The sequence below is a fragment of the Dipodomys merriami genome, unplaced genomic scaffold, assembly GCF_024711535.1.
Source record: "Dipodomys merriami isolate MVZ:Mamm:240054 unplaced genomic scaffold, mDipMer1.0.p SCAF_62, whole genome shotgun sequence".
NCBI lineage: Eukaryota > Metazoa > Chordata > Mammalia > Rodentia > Heteromyidae > Dipodomys > Dipodomys merriami.
In genome coordinates this window covers 913983-931671 of record NW_027206202.1, presented here as the reverse complement: position 1 = coordinate 931671, position 17689 = coordinate 913983, and the positions used below count along the sequence as shown (strand labels likewise).

Sequence of the window (17689 nt, the reverse complement as noted above, 5' to 3'; positions counted from 1 at the left end):
TCTGCCTCCTGAGTAGCTGGAGTGACAGGACTATAGGTATGACTAATAGTTTGCACTGTTGACACCGTAGTTGTCCTGCTTTTGGTCATTAAGATTATAGTAAATAGGAGAATGCATTGTGGGTGGGGACAGGTGCTGCAAGTCTTTGCATCCTCTTAATGTTTTGGTAAGCTCCCACAGGCCTTTCCCTCCCCCAGTCTGCATGCAAGGTCTGTCCTGGATTGCAGTAACATGTACGGGCAGGGTTCACTTTGAAGGTTGTGTATAGCATAGCATTTAATATCTGAGCCCCTGACACTGTAGACCTGATTGTTCACAATGCCATTTCATTTTTTGTTTTGTTTTTTTGGGTCCGGTCGTGGGACCTGAACTCTGGGCCTGGGCACTGTTCCTCAGCTCTTCAGCTCAAGGCTAGCGCTCTACCACTTGAGCCATAATGCCACTTCTGGCTTTTTTCTTTTTGCTTATGTGGTGCTGAGGAATCGAACCCAGGGCCTCATGTATGCAAGGCAAGCACTCTACCACTGAGCCACCTTCTCAGCCCCCATCTCATTGTTTTTAACGTTTCAGAATGCTTGCTTGCTTAGTATGTGGGAGGCCTTGGATTTGATCCCAGTACTTCCAAGATTTTTAAAAAAATTGATAGTTACATTTTTGCAACATTCAATATGAATGTTTAGTGAGGCCTGAATTTAAGTAGTAGAGGAATTACCCGGCAAGTATGAGGCTCTAAGTTCAGTCCCCAGTACTACAGGGCAAAAAAAAAAAAAAAAAAAAAAAAAAAATCTACTTTTAGCAATCATGGGATATCTGTTATTTTTTTCTTCTGTAAGGCTTGAGTCCAGGATCTCAGGTATGGGGTCCAGCACTGAGCCTACTCCAGCCTTACAATCCATTAACTGTAGTTAGACTCTGGTACATCAGCAGCATTTGTGCCTCAAACTATTCTTGGACTGGGAAATGTCCATTTTTTCCTGCTCTCCAGCCTCTAGTACCCCACTCTACTTGACTTCTGTGACCTTTTTAGACTGTTCATGTGAGAGTGCATGATTGCATGATGTCTTCTAGACATCAAGTTCTAAGTGATGATTGTCCTGGCCAAGGCTGAGTAGTATTTTGTTGTCGATGCACATGACAATTCAATGGGCACTGTACTTGCTGTATTTAAGGTTATTTTAATGGGCACTGTAGTTGCCATATTTTTCAGCAATTACAGAGTGGCAAAGAACATGGAGCTGTGGATCCTCCTTTTGACCTTCTGATTTCAATCCCTGAGGATGTGTTCCCACAAGTGTTATCACTGGCTTCTGTGGCACCTCCAAGCTTTAGGTTTTTGAGGAACTTAAGTACTGTTCCATAATGACTATTTCTGCTGTACTAGGATTCCCTTTTTGTATTTGGTGTATGACTGAGGTGATTTGGTGCCATTCGTGGTTTGGGCACTGTTCCTGAGCTTTTTTGTGCAAAATTATTCTATATTCTATCACTTGAGCCACAGCTGCACTGCTGGCTGTGTGTGTGTGTGTGTGTGTGTGTGTGTGTGTGTGAGAGAGAGAGAGAGAGAGAGAGAGAGAGAGAGAGAGAGAGAGAGAGAGAGAGAGAGAGAGAGAGTTAAGGTCTGGGTGCTGTTTGAGCTTTCTCCCACAAGGCTAGTGCTCTACCACTTTGAGCCATAGCACTATTTCTGGTTGTCTGGTAGTTGGAGATAAGAGTCTCACAGACTTTCCCACTCAGGCTGTCTTTGAACTGTGATCCTCGGATCTCAGCCTCCTGAGTAGCTAGGATTACAGCCCTGAACCACTGGCACCTGGATTAAAGCCTCTTTAATCTTTGTAAAACTGTTGATTTTAGACTGAAGAATTTTCACAATTTGCATGGTTTTACACTCCCTCTGCATGTAGTCCAGGGGCTCACATAGAAACAGTATAGCCTAATGCTTCTTGCTAGCAGATTTAACCATGGGATGGTTGTGGGGTGGAGGAGGGCAGCTTAGCACTTGGGGCTTTTGGAGGCAGTTGAATTAAAAATCTCCAGTATTAGGTAGGAACTGAGCGGTCAGTTGTGAACAGGAGTTTGCACGTAGAGATGGTGCCCCCTGCTGGTGGGTAGTATTGTGGTGTTAGCTCTCTGTGCCGGGGAGAAGGGTGCTGTTAAGTGGGAAACATTTGAGGACCCCCAGGTTGGAGGGAGCTCTGGCTATTGGGCGAAAGATTTGGATGTGCAGTGCCAACCTGCTTGTGCCATGGTGGGGGGGCAAACCTTTAAATCAGGGTACAAGGGTTTTGGTGGAGGGCATGAGAGCCAACTTTGAAGGAAACAGTCTTCCAGTTGGCATCCTGTGTTCCACGCCTCACCAAGGGGTGGCAGTGTTGCACACTTGGAGGTGGTACAGCTGTCTAGAACTAAGGGACCAGCATATGTGCTGGGAATGAGGACTGGGTAAGTAATAGCATTGCTGGGAGAGATGTGTGAGGAGTTTCAGTTTCTAATTCTCAGGCTCTTTGAGGTGGACTAGAATACAGGGAAGGCCAAGGAGGCCTTTACAGGCTAGATCAAAGTCTGGAGAGAGCAGGGGTGTTAGAAGATGATTGTGGGCTCCAGGCCCCAGGATCCTTTAGGCTGCTAGGCCTCCTTGGTACCTGCTGGTTGATTAATAAATATCCCTCCCCTACTCCAGGTCTGCAAGAGTTAGGTACAAAGTGTATTTAGAAGATAGCCTCAGGTGGCTCATGACTGTCATCCTAGCTACTCAGGAGGCTTAGATCTGAGGATCATGGTTCAAAGCAGCCCTGGTAGGAAAGTCTGTGAGACTCTTTTTTTTTTTTGGGTCCGGTTGTGGGACCTGAACTCTGGGCCTGAGCGCTGTCCCTCAGCTCTTCAGCTCAAGGCTAGCGCTCTACCACTTGAGCCACAGTGCCACTTCCGGCTTTTTTTCTTTTTGCTTATGTGGTACTGAGGAATCGAACCCAGGGCCTCAGGCATGCAAGGCAAGCGCTCTACCACTGAGCCACCTTCCCATTCCCAGTCTGTGAGACTTATCACCAATTAACCACCAGAAAATGAAGTGGCAAAGCCGGGCACCGGAGGTTCACGCCTGTCATCCTAGCTATTCGGGAGGCTGAGATCTAAGGATCACAGTTCAAAGCCAACCAGGGCAGGAAAGTCCATGAGACCCTTATCTGCAATAAACCACTAGAAAACCAGAAGTGGCGCTGTGACTCAAGCGGTAGAACTCTCACCTTGAGCTGAAGAGCTCAGGGACAGTGCCCAGGCCCAGAGTTCCAAGTCCCTCCACTGACAAAAGAAAAAAAAAAAAGCTTCAGGGTCATGAGTCTTTTAAACAGCCTCTGGTGAGGCTTCTTACTAGTTTCTCAGAAAACTACTCATACTTTTTTTTTTTGTCTCATCTTTCCTGTCTGCACTGGCTTTGAACAGTGATCCTCAGATGTCAGTCTGCAGGCATGAGCCACCAGTGCCCAGCTCATATTTTCTTTTGTAGACAGTAACCTAGAGAAATTGGGGGTGTGTGTGACTTAAGTGGGAGAGTACTTGTAAGAACCAGTCCAAGTTCAAGCTCCAGTTCTGCAATAGGAAACAAACATACACAGCGAAAAGTGGCATATTAAGATAAACAGGTACCAAAAGTTTTGGTTAGCATAATCTATGGACAAAATGTAACCTATAGAAAACCATTCTTCCAGAGATGAGATGGGCCAGAAAAAGGAGCATCGCAGACTTAAGAGTGCCAGTCCTAAAAGGAACCTCTGAATCATACTTGGTGGATTATGCTCATGTTCTGAGCGCAGAGGGTGCTGTCATCTCTCTTTCCTGGAAAAATGGCTGTCATTTAGGGATTTTTTTCTCTATGGAGAAATGAGAGGATTAGAGGAGCTAAGTGGCTTAGACAAACCCAAATCAAAATACTAGATCTTGATTTCATAAAGTTTTAGACATAGGCTTATTTAAAGTAGTAGAACAAGTTGATACATTCAGCATATTGCTGTTATTTTACAAGTGCAGCTACATACTGCTTTCACGTGGCCACTGTTTTAGCTACCAGGGCCAGAGGGCTGTTTTGTATAATCTCAAGAAGGGTAAGCCCATTGGGAAGAGCTGCTAAATGGTGGTCCTCAAACCATTTGGGGAGCCTGATGCCCTAGGAACTAGAACCCCTCCAACCCCTGTGTGTACCTCTGTTTTTGTGTTGGGGATGGAACCCTGGACTTTGGGCCTGCCAAGTGTGTGCTTTACCTTTGAGCCACACTCCAGCCTACTGCTGCATCTGCCAATGTAGCTTCTAACTCATCCGTGGACAGGCAAGAGGGTAGGAAACACACACAAATACATGTCATTTTTTTTCTCATATATTATGTATCAAAGTCAAGACATGGGATGTTCTGTGTAGCTGCCAGTAGTTGAATGTGGCTGGGTGCTGGAGAGAGAGGGGAGGCCTCAGTGTTTCTCCAGATCGGCCACCAGGTAGGGCTGGATGTCCCTCAAGGCCTGGAGGAACAGCTCCTTGCACTTGAGATCCCAGGCTGGCGTGAAGCTGTAGAGTTTCCTCATCTTGGTGGGGTTGGTGGTCTCTGCCCGCACCGCCTGGTACTGCTCCTCCGTCAACACCTTGTCATCAAACAGGGCATCCAGCAGCCCGTCCACATCTGTCACGCGGGAGATGAGCGCCCTGCGGTGCTGATCCACGAAGTGGAGCCTTGAGGGTTCTGGGGTGGGGTGGGGGTGGGAGGGAAAGGGGTGAGGCCTGGTCTTGCCGTGTACTGCTTCAGCAAGTGCAGCTATAAGGCTGGGGGGGGGGGGCTCAGGCCAGAGGCGTCCTTCCTCCTCCCCCTTCCCCCCAGGCCTCCAGGGAGTGATGATGAAGGGTGAAAGGGGGGAGGGAGGAGGGGGCGAGGTGTGTGTGTGTGTGGCCATGCAGGGGTGAGGTGGGAGGGGGGGACCCCTGTGGGTGAGATTGGGCATGGAACCTCACCAGGCGTGGCTGCCATCTGAAGAGAGGCCCTGATTGCAGCTGGCTGTGCACTGGGTGCTGTGAAGAGAAAAGGGGTGGGTGGCCCTGTTTTACTGCCTGGCCCCCCTGTGGGTGGATCGCAAGGCGCCCCCCCCCCCAGCTCGGATGGGAAGGAGGCCGGCCCGGGACGGGGTGGGGTGGGGGCGCGCGGCTCACCCCGGAGCCGGTCCCCCAGCTGCTCCGCCAGCGCCTGCATGCCCATCTCCCGGAGCACCGTGGCCGTGAGCTCGGAGCCGTAGGAGTCCAGGTAGAAGCTGACGATCTTGTCGGTGAGGTCTATGGCGTCCATGGACTGCAGCGGCCCGCGCGGGATGCGCCCGAAGCCGGGGCGCAGCGGCACCGACAGCAGCTTCAGCTTGAATCTCTTCAGCTCCTCGGCCGTCAGGTTCTCCAGGGCGTCCAGGATGGCGTCGCGCGCCGACCCCATGGCTCACCCCGGCTGCCTGCCGCTGCCTTCCGCCCCGGCCGCCCCACCAGGAAGTCTGCCCGTCTCCTCGTGCAAGGGCGGATCTGGGGCTCCCCTCCCTTCCGCACCCCCATCCCTTCCCCGCCCTCCCCTGAGTCTGAGCCGCACGGGGTGTGGGGAGGGTTTTGGTTTCTTTTTCCCCTGCAGGGCTGGGAGTTGGGGCTCCTGGGTGGCACCTGTGGCTCTGGGCGGACACCACGAGTGGGAGCCTGCTGGAATCCTGGAGTTCTAGATCCTCCCATCCCCGGGGCCCTCGGGTCCTCTGACAGGGCCTATGGGATCTTTTAACAGCTGGAATCAAATTGCACACGCTGGTGAGAAATAAAGTGTAACAAAAAAGTGGGTAGAGCCTGCTGCTGGCGGCTCACACCTGTCATCCTAGCTACCCAGGAGGCTGAGATCTGAGGATCGTGGTTCAAAGCCATCCTGGGCAGGAAAGTCAGTGAGACTCTTATCTCCAATGAAACACCAGAAAACAGGAAGTGGTGCTGTGGCTCAAGTGGTAGAACACTGGCCTTGAGCTAAAGAGCTGAGGGACAGTGCCCAGGCCCAGAGTTCAAGCACACACACACACAAACTAGAAAGATGAGCCATCCATACAAACTCTTAAGAGAGCTTCAGCTGGGTACCCCTGGCACGCCTGTAATGCTCACTACTCAGAGGAGGCTGGGATTTGAGGATCACAGTGCAAAACCAGCCAGAGCAGAAAAGTCCATGAAACTCTTAGTTCCAATTAACCATCAAAAAGCCAGAAGTGGAGCTGTGACTCAAGTGATAGAGTGCTATCCTTGAGCAAAAGAGCTCAGGGACAGCACCCAGGCCTGGAGTCCCAGCTTGAGCTCTGGCACAGAAGAAGAAATGGAACACATAAGAAAGGGAAAAAAGGGAGTTGGAGAAGGACCAATACATTCAGATTTGACCCACAGGCCTTAGGTGGTTTCTCTTTTGAATCTCTTCTTTCTGGATAAGGTGCTCAGAGCTCTAAGCACCTTTGACTTGTAACAGAAAAAACCGTCCAGATCTGAGCCCAGACTCACCCTTGCCCCCTGGATGAGAGCCAGCTAGCAGGTGCAGTTAAGGTGAGACCTCCTGGGTTTGGAGCCCCCTCCCCCCACCCCAACCCCCCCCCCCCCCCCCAGCCACTCAGGCAAAGTAACTCTGATTGCTGGAGCAAGATTGCTATTCTTGTGTCAAGAAGACCCACAAATTACAGGACATAGGGCAAATTAGTTAGCCTTTCTGTGCTTCAGGGCGTCTCTTTAAGATAAGTGACAAGATGGATATGAAGCTTCAATAAGTTACAAATTGCAGGGCTGGGAAGGTGGCTCAGTGGTAGAGTGCTTGCCCAGCATGCATGAAGCCCTAGGTTCCATTCCTCAATACCATGTAAACAGACAAAAGCCAGAAATGGCACTGTGGCTCAAGTGGTAGAGTGCTAGCCTTGAGCAAAAGAAGCTCAGACCTGGAGCTCAAGCCCCAGGACTGGCAAAAATAAACAAATAAATAAATAAAAATTGCAAAGTGCTTGGAACAGGCTTGGTATATAAAAGTCTCCAAACCTCAGTTTTCCAATCTGTGAAGTAGGTGTGTTTGTTATTGACCTTGTGTGGTTGTAGGGAGAATTCATGGGCACAATTAAAAATACGAATTCTACAATATCAATAGCATAACAGGTATTGAAAAATTTTTGTGTGGTTGGCACTGTTCTAAAAACTTGTAGGGACACATACCTGTAATGCCAGCACTGGTGAGGCTGAGGTAGGAGGATTGAGAGAGTGAGAATAGCGAAATATTATCTCAAACAAACAACAAAAACAGCATCATCGTGTGGAATCTTCATCCTCACCCAATTGTCTTGGTAATCCTAACACAAGTCCCATGATTAAGTTAATGAGAAAATCAGGGTAAGTGACTTGCCCCAGTTTATAGAACAAGGAAATGGCAGAGTCAGGATTTGAAAAGTCCTTGGTTGCCAGGACATTGATTATTTTTATCTTTGGACTGTAACTGCAGATGAAAAGTTCAACTTTCTCGGGGGATTTAGCTTGAGCTTGAGACCTTGGCATTGGACAGGACCTGATTCCCACACAGCTCTGCCTGGGGTGGGGGTGGGGGTGGGGGTGTTCTGGCCTCTCTAAGGGAGTGCTCTCTCTCTCTCTCTCCTCTCTTTCTCTCCTTCCCTCCCTGCCTCCCTCTCTCCCTCTCTCCCTCCCTTCTTCCCTCCCTCCCTCCCTCCCTCCCTCCCTTCTTCCCTTCCTTCCTTCCTTCCTTCCTTCCTTCCTTCCTTCCTTCCTTCCTTCCTTCCTTCCTTCTTTTTCTTTCTTTCTGCTAGTACTGGGGCTTGAACTCAGGGCCTGGGTACTGCCCCTTAGCTTTATCACTCAAGTGGCACTCTACCACTTGAACCACACCTCCCTTGTTAGCTTTACACTAGCTTCTGGAATAGCCTGGATTACAAGTGTGAGCCTCTTGGCTGTGTTTTTATCTGTAATAAATTACCTATTAAAAGATTAGTTGGGAAGTGGTGCTGTGGCTCAAAGTGACAGAGTGATAGCCTTGAGCAAAAAGAACTCAGGGACAGTGCCCAGGCTGTGAATTCAAGCCCCATGATGAGCTGTAGCTAGGTGTGGTGGCATACACCTGTAACCACAGAACTTGCAAGGTGGAATCAGGAGCATCATGAGCCCAGCCTGAGCTACAGAGTGAGACTCTCAAAAACAAAACAAAATGCAAAGAATTGCAAAAACAAAGCAAAATCAATTGCGAGTGCTTTTGATTTTTTTCTTTTTTTGGTTAGTCGTGGGGCTTGAACTCTGGGGCTGGGCACTATCCCTCAGTTCTTCAGCTCAAGGCAAGTGCTCTACCACTTGAGCCACAGTGCCACTTCCGGTTTTCTGGTGGTTTATTGGAGATACGAGTCTCACAGGCTTTCCTGCCCAGGCTGGCTTAGAATAGCAATCCTCAGATCTCAGCCTCCTGGGTAGCTAGGATGACAGGTGTGAGCCACCGGCACCTGGTGCTTTTGATTTTTAGAACTGAATGAAAGAAAATGGTCTTCTATCTTGAACTCAAAGAAACAGGGAGTTTGGAAAAGCCACATTTTAAAAAATGACTTGAGCAGCATGCTGGTGACTCATGCCTGTAATCCTAGCCACTCAGGAGGTTGAGAACTGAGGACTGTGGTTCAAAGCCAGCTTGAGCAGGAAAGTCCATGAAACTACTAAAAAGCTAGAAATAGTAGAAATGGTGCTGTGGCTTAAAGTGCTAGAGTGCAGGCCCTGAGCTTCAGGCCCTAAATTCAAGCCCCAGGATGGGCACAAAAAAAGAGAAAAGAACTTGAGTTTGAATCAGAGGGATAGGGGAGAGAGCCAGGCACTTTCTGGGGTTGAAAGAACATTTCAGAAGGGATGGCAAGTGCAAAGTCCCCCGGGAACAAGGAACAAGAGGAGGAACACATGATACCAACCAACAGGTCCAGACTGGGTAGTTTTGTAGGCTTCAAGACTGTGTGTGTGTGTATGTGTGTGTGTGTGTGTGTGTGTGTGTGTGTGTGTGTGTGTGTGTGTGTGTGTGTGTGTGTGTGTGTGTGTGTGCCTTTCATTCAGCCTTTTCTGCTCAAGGCAGATAGATACTCTACCATTTGAGCCACAGCAGCTCCATTTAGATCTTTTTGGGGGATGAACTGGAGAGTCTCTTGGATTTCTCTTCCCAGGCTGGCTTTGAACCACAATCCTCAGATCTTAGCCTTCTGAGTAGCTGGAATTACAGGCCTGAGTGAGCCACTAGTGTTCCACTGTCAGTGGAATGTAATGAGATATAAGCTTGAGAAACAGCTGGTGACAAGTTGGGCAGAGACTTCAAGGGAGGAAGAAGGAAGGAAGCCTGAGTGTGGATGGAGGTGGGCAGTGGGGAAGGAAGAAAAGACCTGGCTTCGGTTTTCTGTGTCTTGTGTGTGTGTGTCTCCTCCTGGCTCTTCGCTCTGGCTCCAGCTGGCCCGCAGGAGGGATCAGTAGTAGATAGACCAGAGCAGGTGGCCCTGATGTGAGATGCCTATGGTCTGACTGTCCAGCCTTTACTTTTAGAACAGTTTCCAGAAGTGATGGGAGGGGATGGGCCAGAGACTAAATATAGTCCTGGAGCCACACGCAGTCTGGGAGGGTCTGTCACTGCCCTGTCCACTGCCAGCTCCCCTGGAGGCCCTGTCCTTGCTCTGAGCCTGCTATTTGCCCCTCACTTGTCTTTGACAAAACTCTGAGACCCCTACTTAGGCCTGGTCTGGTTCTCTGGTCCAGTTTTGCCTTTTTATTATTATTATTTTTTGATTTTTGGAAGGTACTCTTGGCCAATCATCTTCTACCCAGACCGGTGAGTCCTGTGGGCCTGAAATGGTGGGGGAGAAGGAACAGAGAAAGCAGCTAAATGGAGGGCGAGGGTTGAGTCCAAAGCCTGGGTCAGGAGGCTGCAGCTTGGATAGAGGGCAGGAATAGAATTCAGGCTTATATTTAGGGTTGAAGAGGACATGGACTTGGGGTGTCTGTGGCCCAAGCTAGAATCGATTTCAGCCTTCTAGGCCCCGCTCCTCCCCGCTGGGCCTCTGGTCCAGCCTGGGGGATGTCTGTCCCTGGGCCTCCCTGACCCCGATTCCTCCTCTCCCCCTTCTCTGCCCCAGGTTCGCCATGTTGGCTGCGGCTGCCCCGGGCCTCCTGCGCCAGGAGCTGTCCTGCCCGCTGTGCCTGCAGCTGTTTGAGGCGCCGGTGACGGCCGAGTGCGGCCACAGCTTCTGCCGCGCCTGCCTGGGCCGCGCGGGAGGGGAGCCCGCGGCCGACGGCTCGGTGCCCTGCCCCAGCTGCCAGGCGCCCACGCGGCCGCAGGCGCTGAGCACCAACCAGCAGCTGGCGCGCCTGGTGGAGGGGCTGGCGCAGGTGCCGCAGGGCCTCTGCGAGGAGCACCGGGACCCGCTGAGCATCTACTGCGAGCAGGACCGCGCGCTGGTGTGCGGCGTCTGCGCCTCGCTCGGGGCGCACCGCGGCCACCGCCTGCTGCCGGCCGCCGAGGCCCACACGCGCCTCAAGGTGCGGGGAGGGGCGGGGCGGGGGTGGGTGGAGGTGGGACGACTCTGCTGGATGGACGGAGAGATCCCGACTTTGCTTTGGATTCTTTTTTCTTTTTTGTGCGGGTCCTGAGGCTGGAACAGCGCCTGGGCTCAATCCCGGAGCTTTTAGGTTACAGCTCTACCACTTGAGCCACAGCGCCACTTCCGGCCTTTTTGCTGATTACCTGGAGATCAGTCTCTCATGGGCTGGCTTCGAACCTAGATCCTAGATCTCAGCTTCCTGAGTAGCTGGGATTTACGGGCGTGAGCCACCCGCGCCGCCCCGGCTTCTGCTTTGGATTCTGAGCTGCGGAGGGCGGAGCCTGACGTTACTATGGAGAAGTGGGCGGAGCCGGGGAGGAGGCGGGACATGCGGTTGCTATGGAGAAGTGGGAGGGACAGGGCGTGAGGGGCGGAGCATGCGGTTGCTATGGAGGTGTGGGCGGGGCCCGGATCAGGGGTGGAGGCTGAGTAGGGCAAGGCGGGGCCGGGCAGGAAAGTGAGCCAAGGCAGGAAAAACCCCGCCCAGGCTGCGGCTAGAATTCTGCAAAGCGCCGTTTCCGCGATGGTCCCTCCAGTTTGCCTAGAGAGATTGGGGCGCAGACTGATGAAAGTCGGGCTGATCCCAGCGGAGCTGGCTGAGCCACCGCCTGCAGTGCGATTGGGTAATCTGGGTGGTCCTGCCAGGCTGGCACGTCTGCATAGCATGAGGAAGCCGGGAACCCGGTCGTACTGCTGTGCCCGGCCAATTCACATGCACCAGTAAAGTTGCCAAGCTTGCATGAGCTTGACACCTGCGAATGGGTGTAACCCGAGGAGGGAAGGCAAGGCAAAAAGCATGCCTGGGCCTGATGTCACCGAGATCCAGTCAGGGCTGTATTCCTGGGCACCTCAATAGCCCAGGTTTGTGATCCTCAAGGGTGCCCAAGAAAAAGCACCGAGGCATGGGCAAGTGGAGACACAGACATACGTTAGCCTGCAAGCCACACCCATGTGGGTATGGGCAGATAGCCTACTACTAGCCCAAGAAAGTCTGGACATTTATTGGGCTGTAGAAGATTAAGCGACAGATGCAGAGACAGGTGGAGGCAGGGTCTGGAGGCATGGAGTGCTCCTGGGTCCTCCTGTCCTTTCACCATCGCGGTGTGTACAGATGGAGTTTTGTTGGCATTGTGTGTTCTAGCGGAGCTGGATCACTGGATCACTGTCCAGCTCAGTTCTGGATGGTGGCGGAGCCTCCAGGAAGCCCCAAGGATTGCTACCCCTTGTCCATCTTTAGCTGAGAGAGCAGAACTCGTGAAATGGAACAGAATGTCAGCTAGCCCAATCCTCAAAACAGCTGGAAGTGGAGGGGTGGCTCAAGTGGTAGAACGCTAGCCTTGAGCACAAAAGCTCAGGGACAACACACAGGGGCTGAATTCAAGCCTTAGGACTGGCACAAAAGAGAAAGAAAGTAGCCAGGTGCTGGTGGCTCAGACCTATAATCCTAGCTACCCAGGAGGCTGAGATCTGAGGATCATGGGTCAAAGCCAGCTTGGGCAGTGAAGTCCAAGAAGCTCTTATCTCCAGTTAACCCCCAGTAGACCAGAAGTGGCACTCAATAAAAGCTCAAGGACAGAGCCCAGGCCCAAGCCTCATGACTGACAGAAAGAAAGAAAGAAAGAGAGAAAAGGAAGGAAGGAAGGTAATTTAATCAGCCTGTTCATAAGGCCTATGGTGTCTAGGGACTCAAGCTCTCCACCCCCCAGGGATGCGTTGCAAGCCCCCAGCTGCAGGTTGAATTTCTTTTCTTTTCTTTTTCCTTTTTGGTTGTGGGGCTTGAACTCAGGGCCTGGGCACTGTCTCTGAGCTTTTGCAGTCAAGGTTAGTGCGCTACCACATCGAACCATACACTTCCATTTTTCTGGTGATTAATTGGAGATGATAGTCTTAAAGAGTTTCCTGCCCTGGATGGCTTCAAACCATGATCCTTAGATCTCAGCCTCCTGAGTAGCTAGGATTGCAGATGTTAATCATTATGGTGGTGTTAATCATTATATATATATATATATATATATTTAATGTAAAATATGTAGTATATATTATGTTATTTGTACTTATGATATCTAATATTTTGTTTATAGTGTAAAATTTTGTTTTAGTGTATATATAATATATACTATAGATAAAGTATACATACATATATGTGTGTGCATATATATATATGTATATAAAATTTGGCCCCCCCTTTTTTTCTGCCAGTCCTGGGGCTTGAACTCAGGGCCTGGGCACTGTCCCTGAACTTCTTTTGCTCCAGGCTAGCACTCTACCACTTGACCTACAGCACCACTTTTTCAGTGTATGTGGTACTGAGGGATTGAACCCAAGGCTTCATGCATGCTAGGCAAGCACTCTACCACTAAGCCACCTTCCCAGCCCCTGGCCCCTTATATAATAACTACTGATGATTGAACATTTCTTTATTGGTGTATATTAACGATAGAAGGGGGATTTCACAAAGTCCCCTAATTATCCCTGTTACCTTTGCTCTGTCCCCCTCCCTGCAGAGTCAGCTCCCTCAGCAGAAGCTGCAGCTGCAGGAGGCATGCATGCTCAAGGAGAAGAATGTGTCCGTGATGGAGCACCAGCTGGCAGAGGTGGAGGTGAGGACCAGCGTGGCTGAGCCTGGGAACTGGGGTCTGGGGGGGAGGAGCCCTAGAGGTAAGTACTTTTCCCGGTCGCTTGTCCCATTGCCTTTCAGGAGACAGTGCGTCAGTTCCGGAAGTCTGTTGGGGAACAGCTGGGCAAGATGCGGGTGTTTCTGGCAGCCCTGGAGGATTCTTTGAACCATGAGGCAGAACAAGTTCGGGGAGATGCTGTTGTGGCCTTGAAGAGGGAGCTGTCTGCCTTGAAGTCTTACCTGGAGCAGCTGCGGCAGATGGAGAAGGTGCTGGAGGAGGTAGCTGACAAGCCACAGACAGAATTCCTCATGGTAAGGACTCCATGTCCTCCTGCTGCTACTCCTTGGCCATGGTTCAGACTCTAGAGGCCTTGTCCCTGAGGCCTGCAGAGGGCTAGGGAGGAGCCAGGGTCTCATATCCAAGAGGTGGGCCTTGGGCTGTTATTTAGGTTGGACATTGCTTAAGAATATGAAAGCTTGCTGGGTGTTGGTGGTTCACGCCTGTAATCCTAGTTACTCAGGAGGCTGAGATCTGAGGATAGCAGTTTGAAGCCAGCCTGGGAAGGAAAGTTCTGAAGACTCTTATCTCCAATTGACCACCAGAAAACTGGAAGTGGTGCTGAGGTTCAGTGTGGTAGAGTGCTAGCCTTGGGCAAAAAGAAGCTCAGGGACAGCACCCAGGTGCTGAGTTCAAGCTCCATGATGGGGTAGGGGTGGGGGGTGGAGAGAAAGCTATTACTATTATAGGCTTATTTATTTATTTGTCAGTTTTGGGGCTAGAACTCAGGGCCTAGGCCCTCCTGTCCCTGAGCTTTTTTTTTTTTTTTTTAAATTTTGCTCAAGGCTAAGCATTCTAACACTTTCAGCTCCACTTCCAGCTTTTTTTGTGGTTTGTTAGAGATAAGAGACTCACAGACTTCCCTGCCCTGGCTAGCTTTGAATTGGGATCCTCAGCTCTCAGCCTCCTGAGATGACAGGCTGGGATTACAGGCATGAGCCACAGTGCTCTGTGGGAACCCTTTTTCTAATTCACATAATGGTAAAGGACTAGAGAGGCCTTTATTCCTGGGTTTCTTTCTTTTTTTTTCTGGTTTGTTCTGCCCCTACCTTTGGCACTGTCATCCCTAGAAGTTCCCGGAGTCCTGCTTTATCTGCCTGCTTTATCTCTATTCTGTTTCTGTCTCTCTCCAGACTTACTGTTTGGTGACCAGCAGGTGAGATCATCTTGGATCCTTTGCCCAACTTGCTCCAGTCTTCTAAGGACAAGGCCAGGATCTCCCTCCTCCTGCAGCGAGCCTTTGTACCCAAATGGGTTTGGCTTTGCTGCCATTGAAACTGAGCTGGTCCTTAGACCCTGGGACTAAGGTGGTCAGACAGACATGGTGGATCAGGAGGGTCAAGGGTCAAGGCTCTGTGCTCAGTGCTGCTGGAGAGGGAAGGGAACAGGTGGCTAAGAAGGCTGTTCAGAGGAGGGGCTCTTGCCACTGGATGGGGATTCTCTGGGGGAGCTGGGGCATGGGACAAAATGGCAGACTGAGGGTGTAGCAGTGCAGACTGTGTGTGTGTGTGTGTGTGTGTGTGTGTGTTGGTAATGGGGTTTGAATTCAGGGCCTGGGTGCTGTTCCTTAGCTTTTTCACTGAAGGCTGGTGCTCCACCACTTAAACCACATGCCCATTTCTGGCTTTTTGGTGGTTAATTGGAGATAAGACTCTCATAGATTTTCCTGCCCTGACTGGCTTCTAGTTACAGTCCTCAGATTTCAGCCTTCTGAGTAGCTAGGATAACAGGCATGAGCTACTTGTGCCTAACTTGTATTTTGTTTTTTGAGATGAAGTCTCTTTAACTTTGATTGTGTTGCCCTCAACCTCTCAATTCTCTTGCCTCTGTATCTGGAGTAGCTCAGATTACAGGCATGCATGACCACTCTAGGCATTTAAACATGGACACTATCTGTTCACTTACAGCAAATACAGCATCTCCATCTATCTCCAGAGTCCCCCCCCCCAATATTCCCAAAGTAAAATCTAATGGAAAAGTTTTAAGCAAGAGTATGATTTAGGGGTGATCCTGGAGTCTCCCCTCCCCCTCATCAGACACCTCCTCCTCCCTTCTCCATTTCTAGGCTGCAGAAGATTCTGTCAGAGTCACCTCCGCCTGCCCGTCTGGATATCCAGTTGCCTGTTATCTCAGATGACTTCAAATTCCAGGTGTGGAAGAAGATGTTCCGGGCTCTGATGCCAGGTATGGGAGGGGCTGGCTCTGCGTGAGACTGGGGCGCACAGGGGGCGGCCTCCCATCCCACTTCAGAGGGCCATTGAAGGAGATGCTCTTAGCCCTTGGCCTCCCTCTGGGTCCCCATTGCAGCCCTCTAAGTTGTCTCTTGGAGGACAATCTTCACGAACAGATGGGGGCCTGGGGGGCAGTGAGTGATGAGATGGGGTGCTATGGGCCTCAAGGGAAGATTAAACCCTGATTGACCCATTGACTCCTTGTGTGACCCTCTCAGGAGAGGAGACAGACACAAGTCCTGTTTACTGGAGCAGGCCAGGCTGGGGGGCCGGGGCGGGCGAGGGGAGAGCTCTAGGCAGCGCCGGCCGCCCATACCACAGCTGGAAAACATCCTGCACAGCTGGGCAACACGGGTGGGTGTTTTTCACTCTTCCCTCCTTCTTTCCTTCCTTCATTGGTCATGGGGCCTGAACTGTGGGCCTGGCCACTGTCCCTCAGCTCTTCAGCTCAAGGTGGGCGCTCTACCACTTGAGCCACAGCGCCACTTTCAGCTTTTTTGTGCTTAGGTGGTGCTGAGGAATGGAACCCAGGGCCTCATGCATGCTTGGGCCTCAGGTGGGCCCAAGCCAGGAAGCTTCGGGGGGGGGGGGCGATGTCCCTGGACCCAGAGGTGTTTGGCCAGGGAGGCGCCTCATGGATGGACAGGGCAAGGCGGAGGGGCGATCGGGGGTGCCCAGCGGGCTCTCTCTCTCTCTCCCTCCCCGTCCCCCCCCTGCAGCCCTGGAGGAGCTGACTCTGGACCCCAGCTCTGCGCACCCCAGCCTGGTGGTGTCCCAGTCGGGCCGGCGCGTGCAGTGCGCGGAGCAGAAGGGAGCGGCGGCTGCGGGCGAGGACGAGCGGCGCTTCGACAAGACGGTGGCGGTGGTGGCGCAGCAGCGGCTGGCGGAGGGCGAGCATTACTGGGAGGTGGAGGTGGGCGACAAGCCGCGCTGGGCCCTGGGCGTGATGGCGGCCGACGCCCCGCGGCGGGGCCGGCTGCACGCGCTGCCGTCGCAGGGGCTGTGGCTGCTGGGGCTGCGCGACGGGAAGGTGCTGGAGGCGCACGTGGAGGCCAAGGAGCCGCGCGCGCTGCGCACCGAGGCGCGGCCGGCGCGCGTGGGGCTCTACCTCAGTTTCCCCGACGGCGTCCTCGCCTTCTACGACGCCAGCGACGCCGACGATCTCCAGCCGCTCTTCGCCTTCCGGGAGCGCCTGCCCGGCCCCGTCTACCCCTTCTTCGACGTGTGCTGGCACGACAAAGGGAAAAACGCCCAGCCATTGCTGCTGGTGGGGCCCGAGGGCCAGGAGGCATGACCTGGGGGTGGGGAGGGAGGAAGGGAGGAGGGAGGGCCAGGGAGGGGGGCATGGCCAGGGGTGAAGGTGGTCACCGAGGTCCCCATCCTGGGGTGGGTCCTGGGTGACCCTGAGGATCCAATCCAATCTGAAGGGATGGCAAAAATAAAGTGAGGGCTGGGAAGATGGCTCAGTGGTAGAGTGCTTGCCTTGCATGCATGAGGCCCTGGGTTCGATTCCTCAACACCACATAAGCAGTAAAAGGTGGAAGTAGTGCATGGCTCAAGTGGAGCGCCAGCCTTGAGCTGAAGAGCTGACGGACAGCACCCAGACCCAGAGTTCAGACCCCATGATCGACAAAACAAATAAAAAGTGAGTCTGAGCATCGGAGGCCGGAGGATTGCAGGAGGAAACAGAGGATGATGGAGGTTGGGAAGAGGGTCAGGGGTGGCAGGAGAAGGGAGGTACAGAGGTCTGTAAAATCGGGGGCCCTTTGCTTACTCCTTAAAAGTCTAGGGCAGGGCCTACTGAAGGTGATCACTTCAGCGATCTTGCAGCAAACTGCCTTTTTGTTTTTTGTTGTCAGTCCTGAGGCTTGAACTTAGGGCCTGTGCGCTGTCCCTGAGCTCTTTTTTTAGCTCAAGGCTAGCACTGTACCACTTTGAGCCACAGCTCCACGTCCGGTTATGTGGTGCTGAATTGAACCTAAGAGTCTCATGGACTTTTTTGCCTGGGTTTGCTTTGAAATTCCATCCTCAGAGCTCAGCCTCCTGAATAGATAGGATTATAAGCATGAGCCACTAGTGACTGGCTTCTGTTACTCACAGGCTAGTGATTTACCATTTGAGCCTCAGCTTCACTTCTACTTTTTATTGGAGATAAGA

General features: G+C 52.0%; 2 protein-coding genes across 2 annotated transcripts; one reads left to right on the top strand and one right to left on the bottom strand.

Annotated features, from left to right (window-relative positions):
• Nucleotides 1-4356: 4356 nt before the first annotated feature.
• On the bottom strand, nt 4357-5537 carry LOC138814885 (apoptosis-associated speck-like protein containing a CARD). The gene is made up of 3 exons (XM_070003982.1): nt 5183-5537; nt 4988-5044; nt 4357-4721 (listed from the first exon to the last, which is right to left on the bottom strand). The coding sequence occupies exons 1-3, from the start codon at nt 5451-5453 to the stop codon at nt 4453-4455; spliced, it is 597 nt and encodes a 198-aa protein (XP_069860083.1). The 5' UTR covers nt 5454-5537; the 3' UTR covers nt 4357-4452.
• A 4123-nt stretch (nt 5538-9660) lies between these two features.
• Nucleotides 9661-16826, top strand: LOC138814884 (tripartite motif-containing protein 72). Its single transcript, XM_070003980.1, has 7 exons — nt 9661-9857; nt 10162-10564; nt 13131-13226; nt 13325-13555; nt 14435-14457; nt 15367-15485; nt 16252-16826. The coding sequence occupies exons 2-7, from the start codon at nt 10169-10171 to the stop codon at nt 16824-16826; spliced, it is 1440 nt and encodes a 479-aa protein (XP_069860081.1). The 5' UTR covers nt 9661-9857; nt 10162-10168.
• The last annotated feature ends 863 nt before the right edge of the window (nt 16827-17689 follow it).

Excerpts from the sequence above, each read along its gene's own strand:
- LOC138814885 (XM_070003982.1), bottom strand. The coding sequence starts at position 5,453 with ATGGGGTCGGCGCGCGACGCCATCCTGGACGCCCTGGAGAACCTGACG. Across the intron at positions 5,045-5,182 it reads GCTGGGGGACCGGCTCCGGG|CACCCAGTGCACAGCCAGCT; the intron begins GTGAGCCGCGCG and ends TTCTCTTCACAG. Across the intron at positions 4,722-4,987 it reads TCAGATGGCAGCCACGCCTG|AACCCTCAAGGCTCCACTTC; the intron begins GTGAGGTTCCAT and ends ACCCCACCCCAG.
- LOC138814884 (XM_070003980.1), top strand. The coding sequence starts at position 10,169 with ATGTTGGCTGCGGCTGCCCCGGGCCTCCTGCGCCAGGAGCTGTCCTGC. Across the intron at positions 13,227-13,324 it reads ACCAGCTGGCAGAGGTGGAG|GAGACAGTGCGTCAGTTCCG; the intron begins GTGAGGACCAGC and ends ATTGCCTTTCAG. Across the intron at positions 13,556-14,434 it reads CACAGACAGAATTCCTCATG|ACTTACTGTTTGGTGACCAG; the intron begins GTAAGGACTCCA and ends GTCTCTCTCCAG.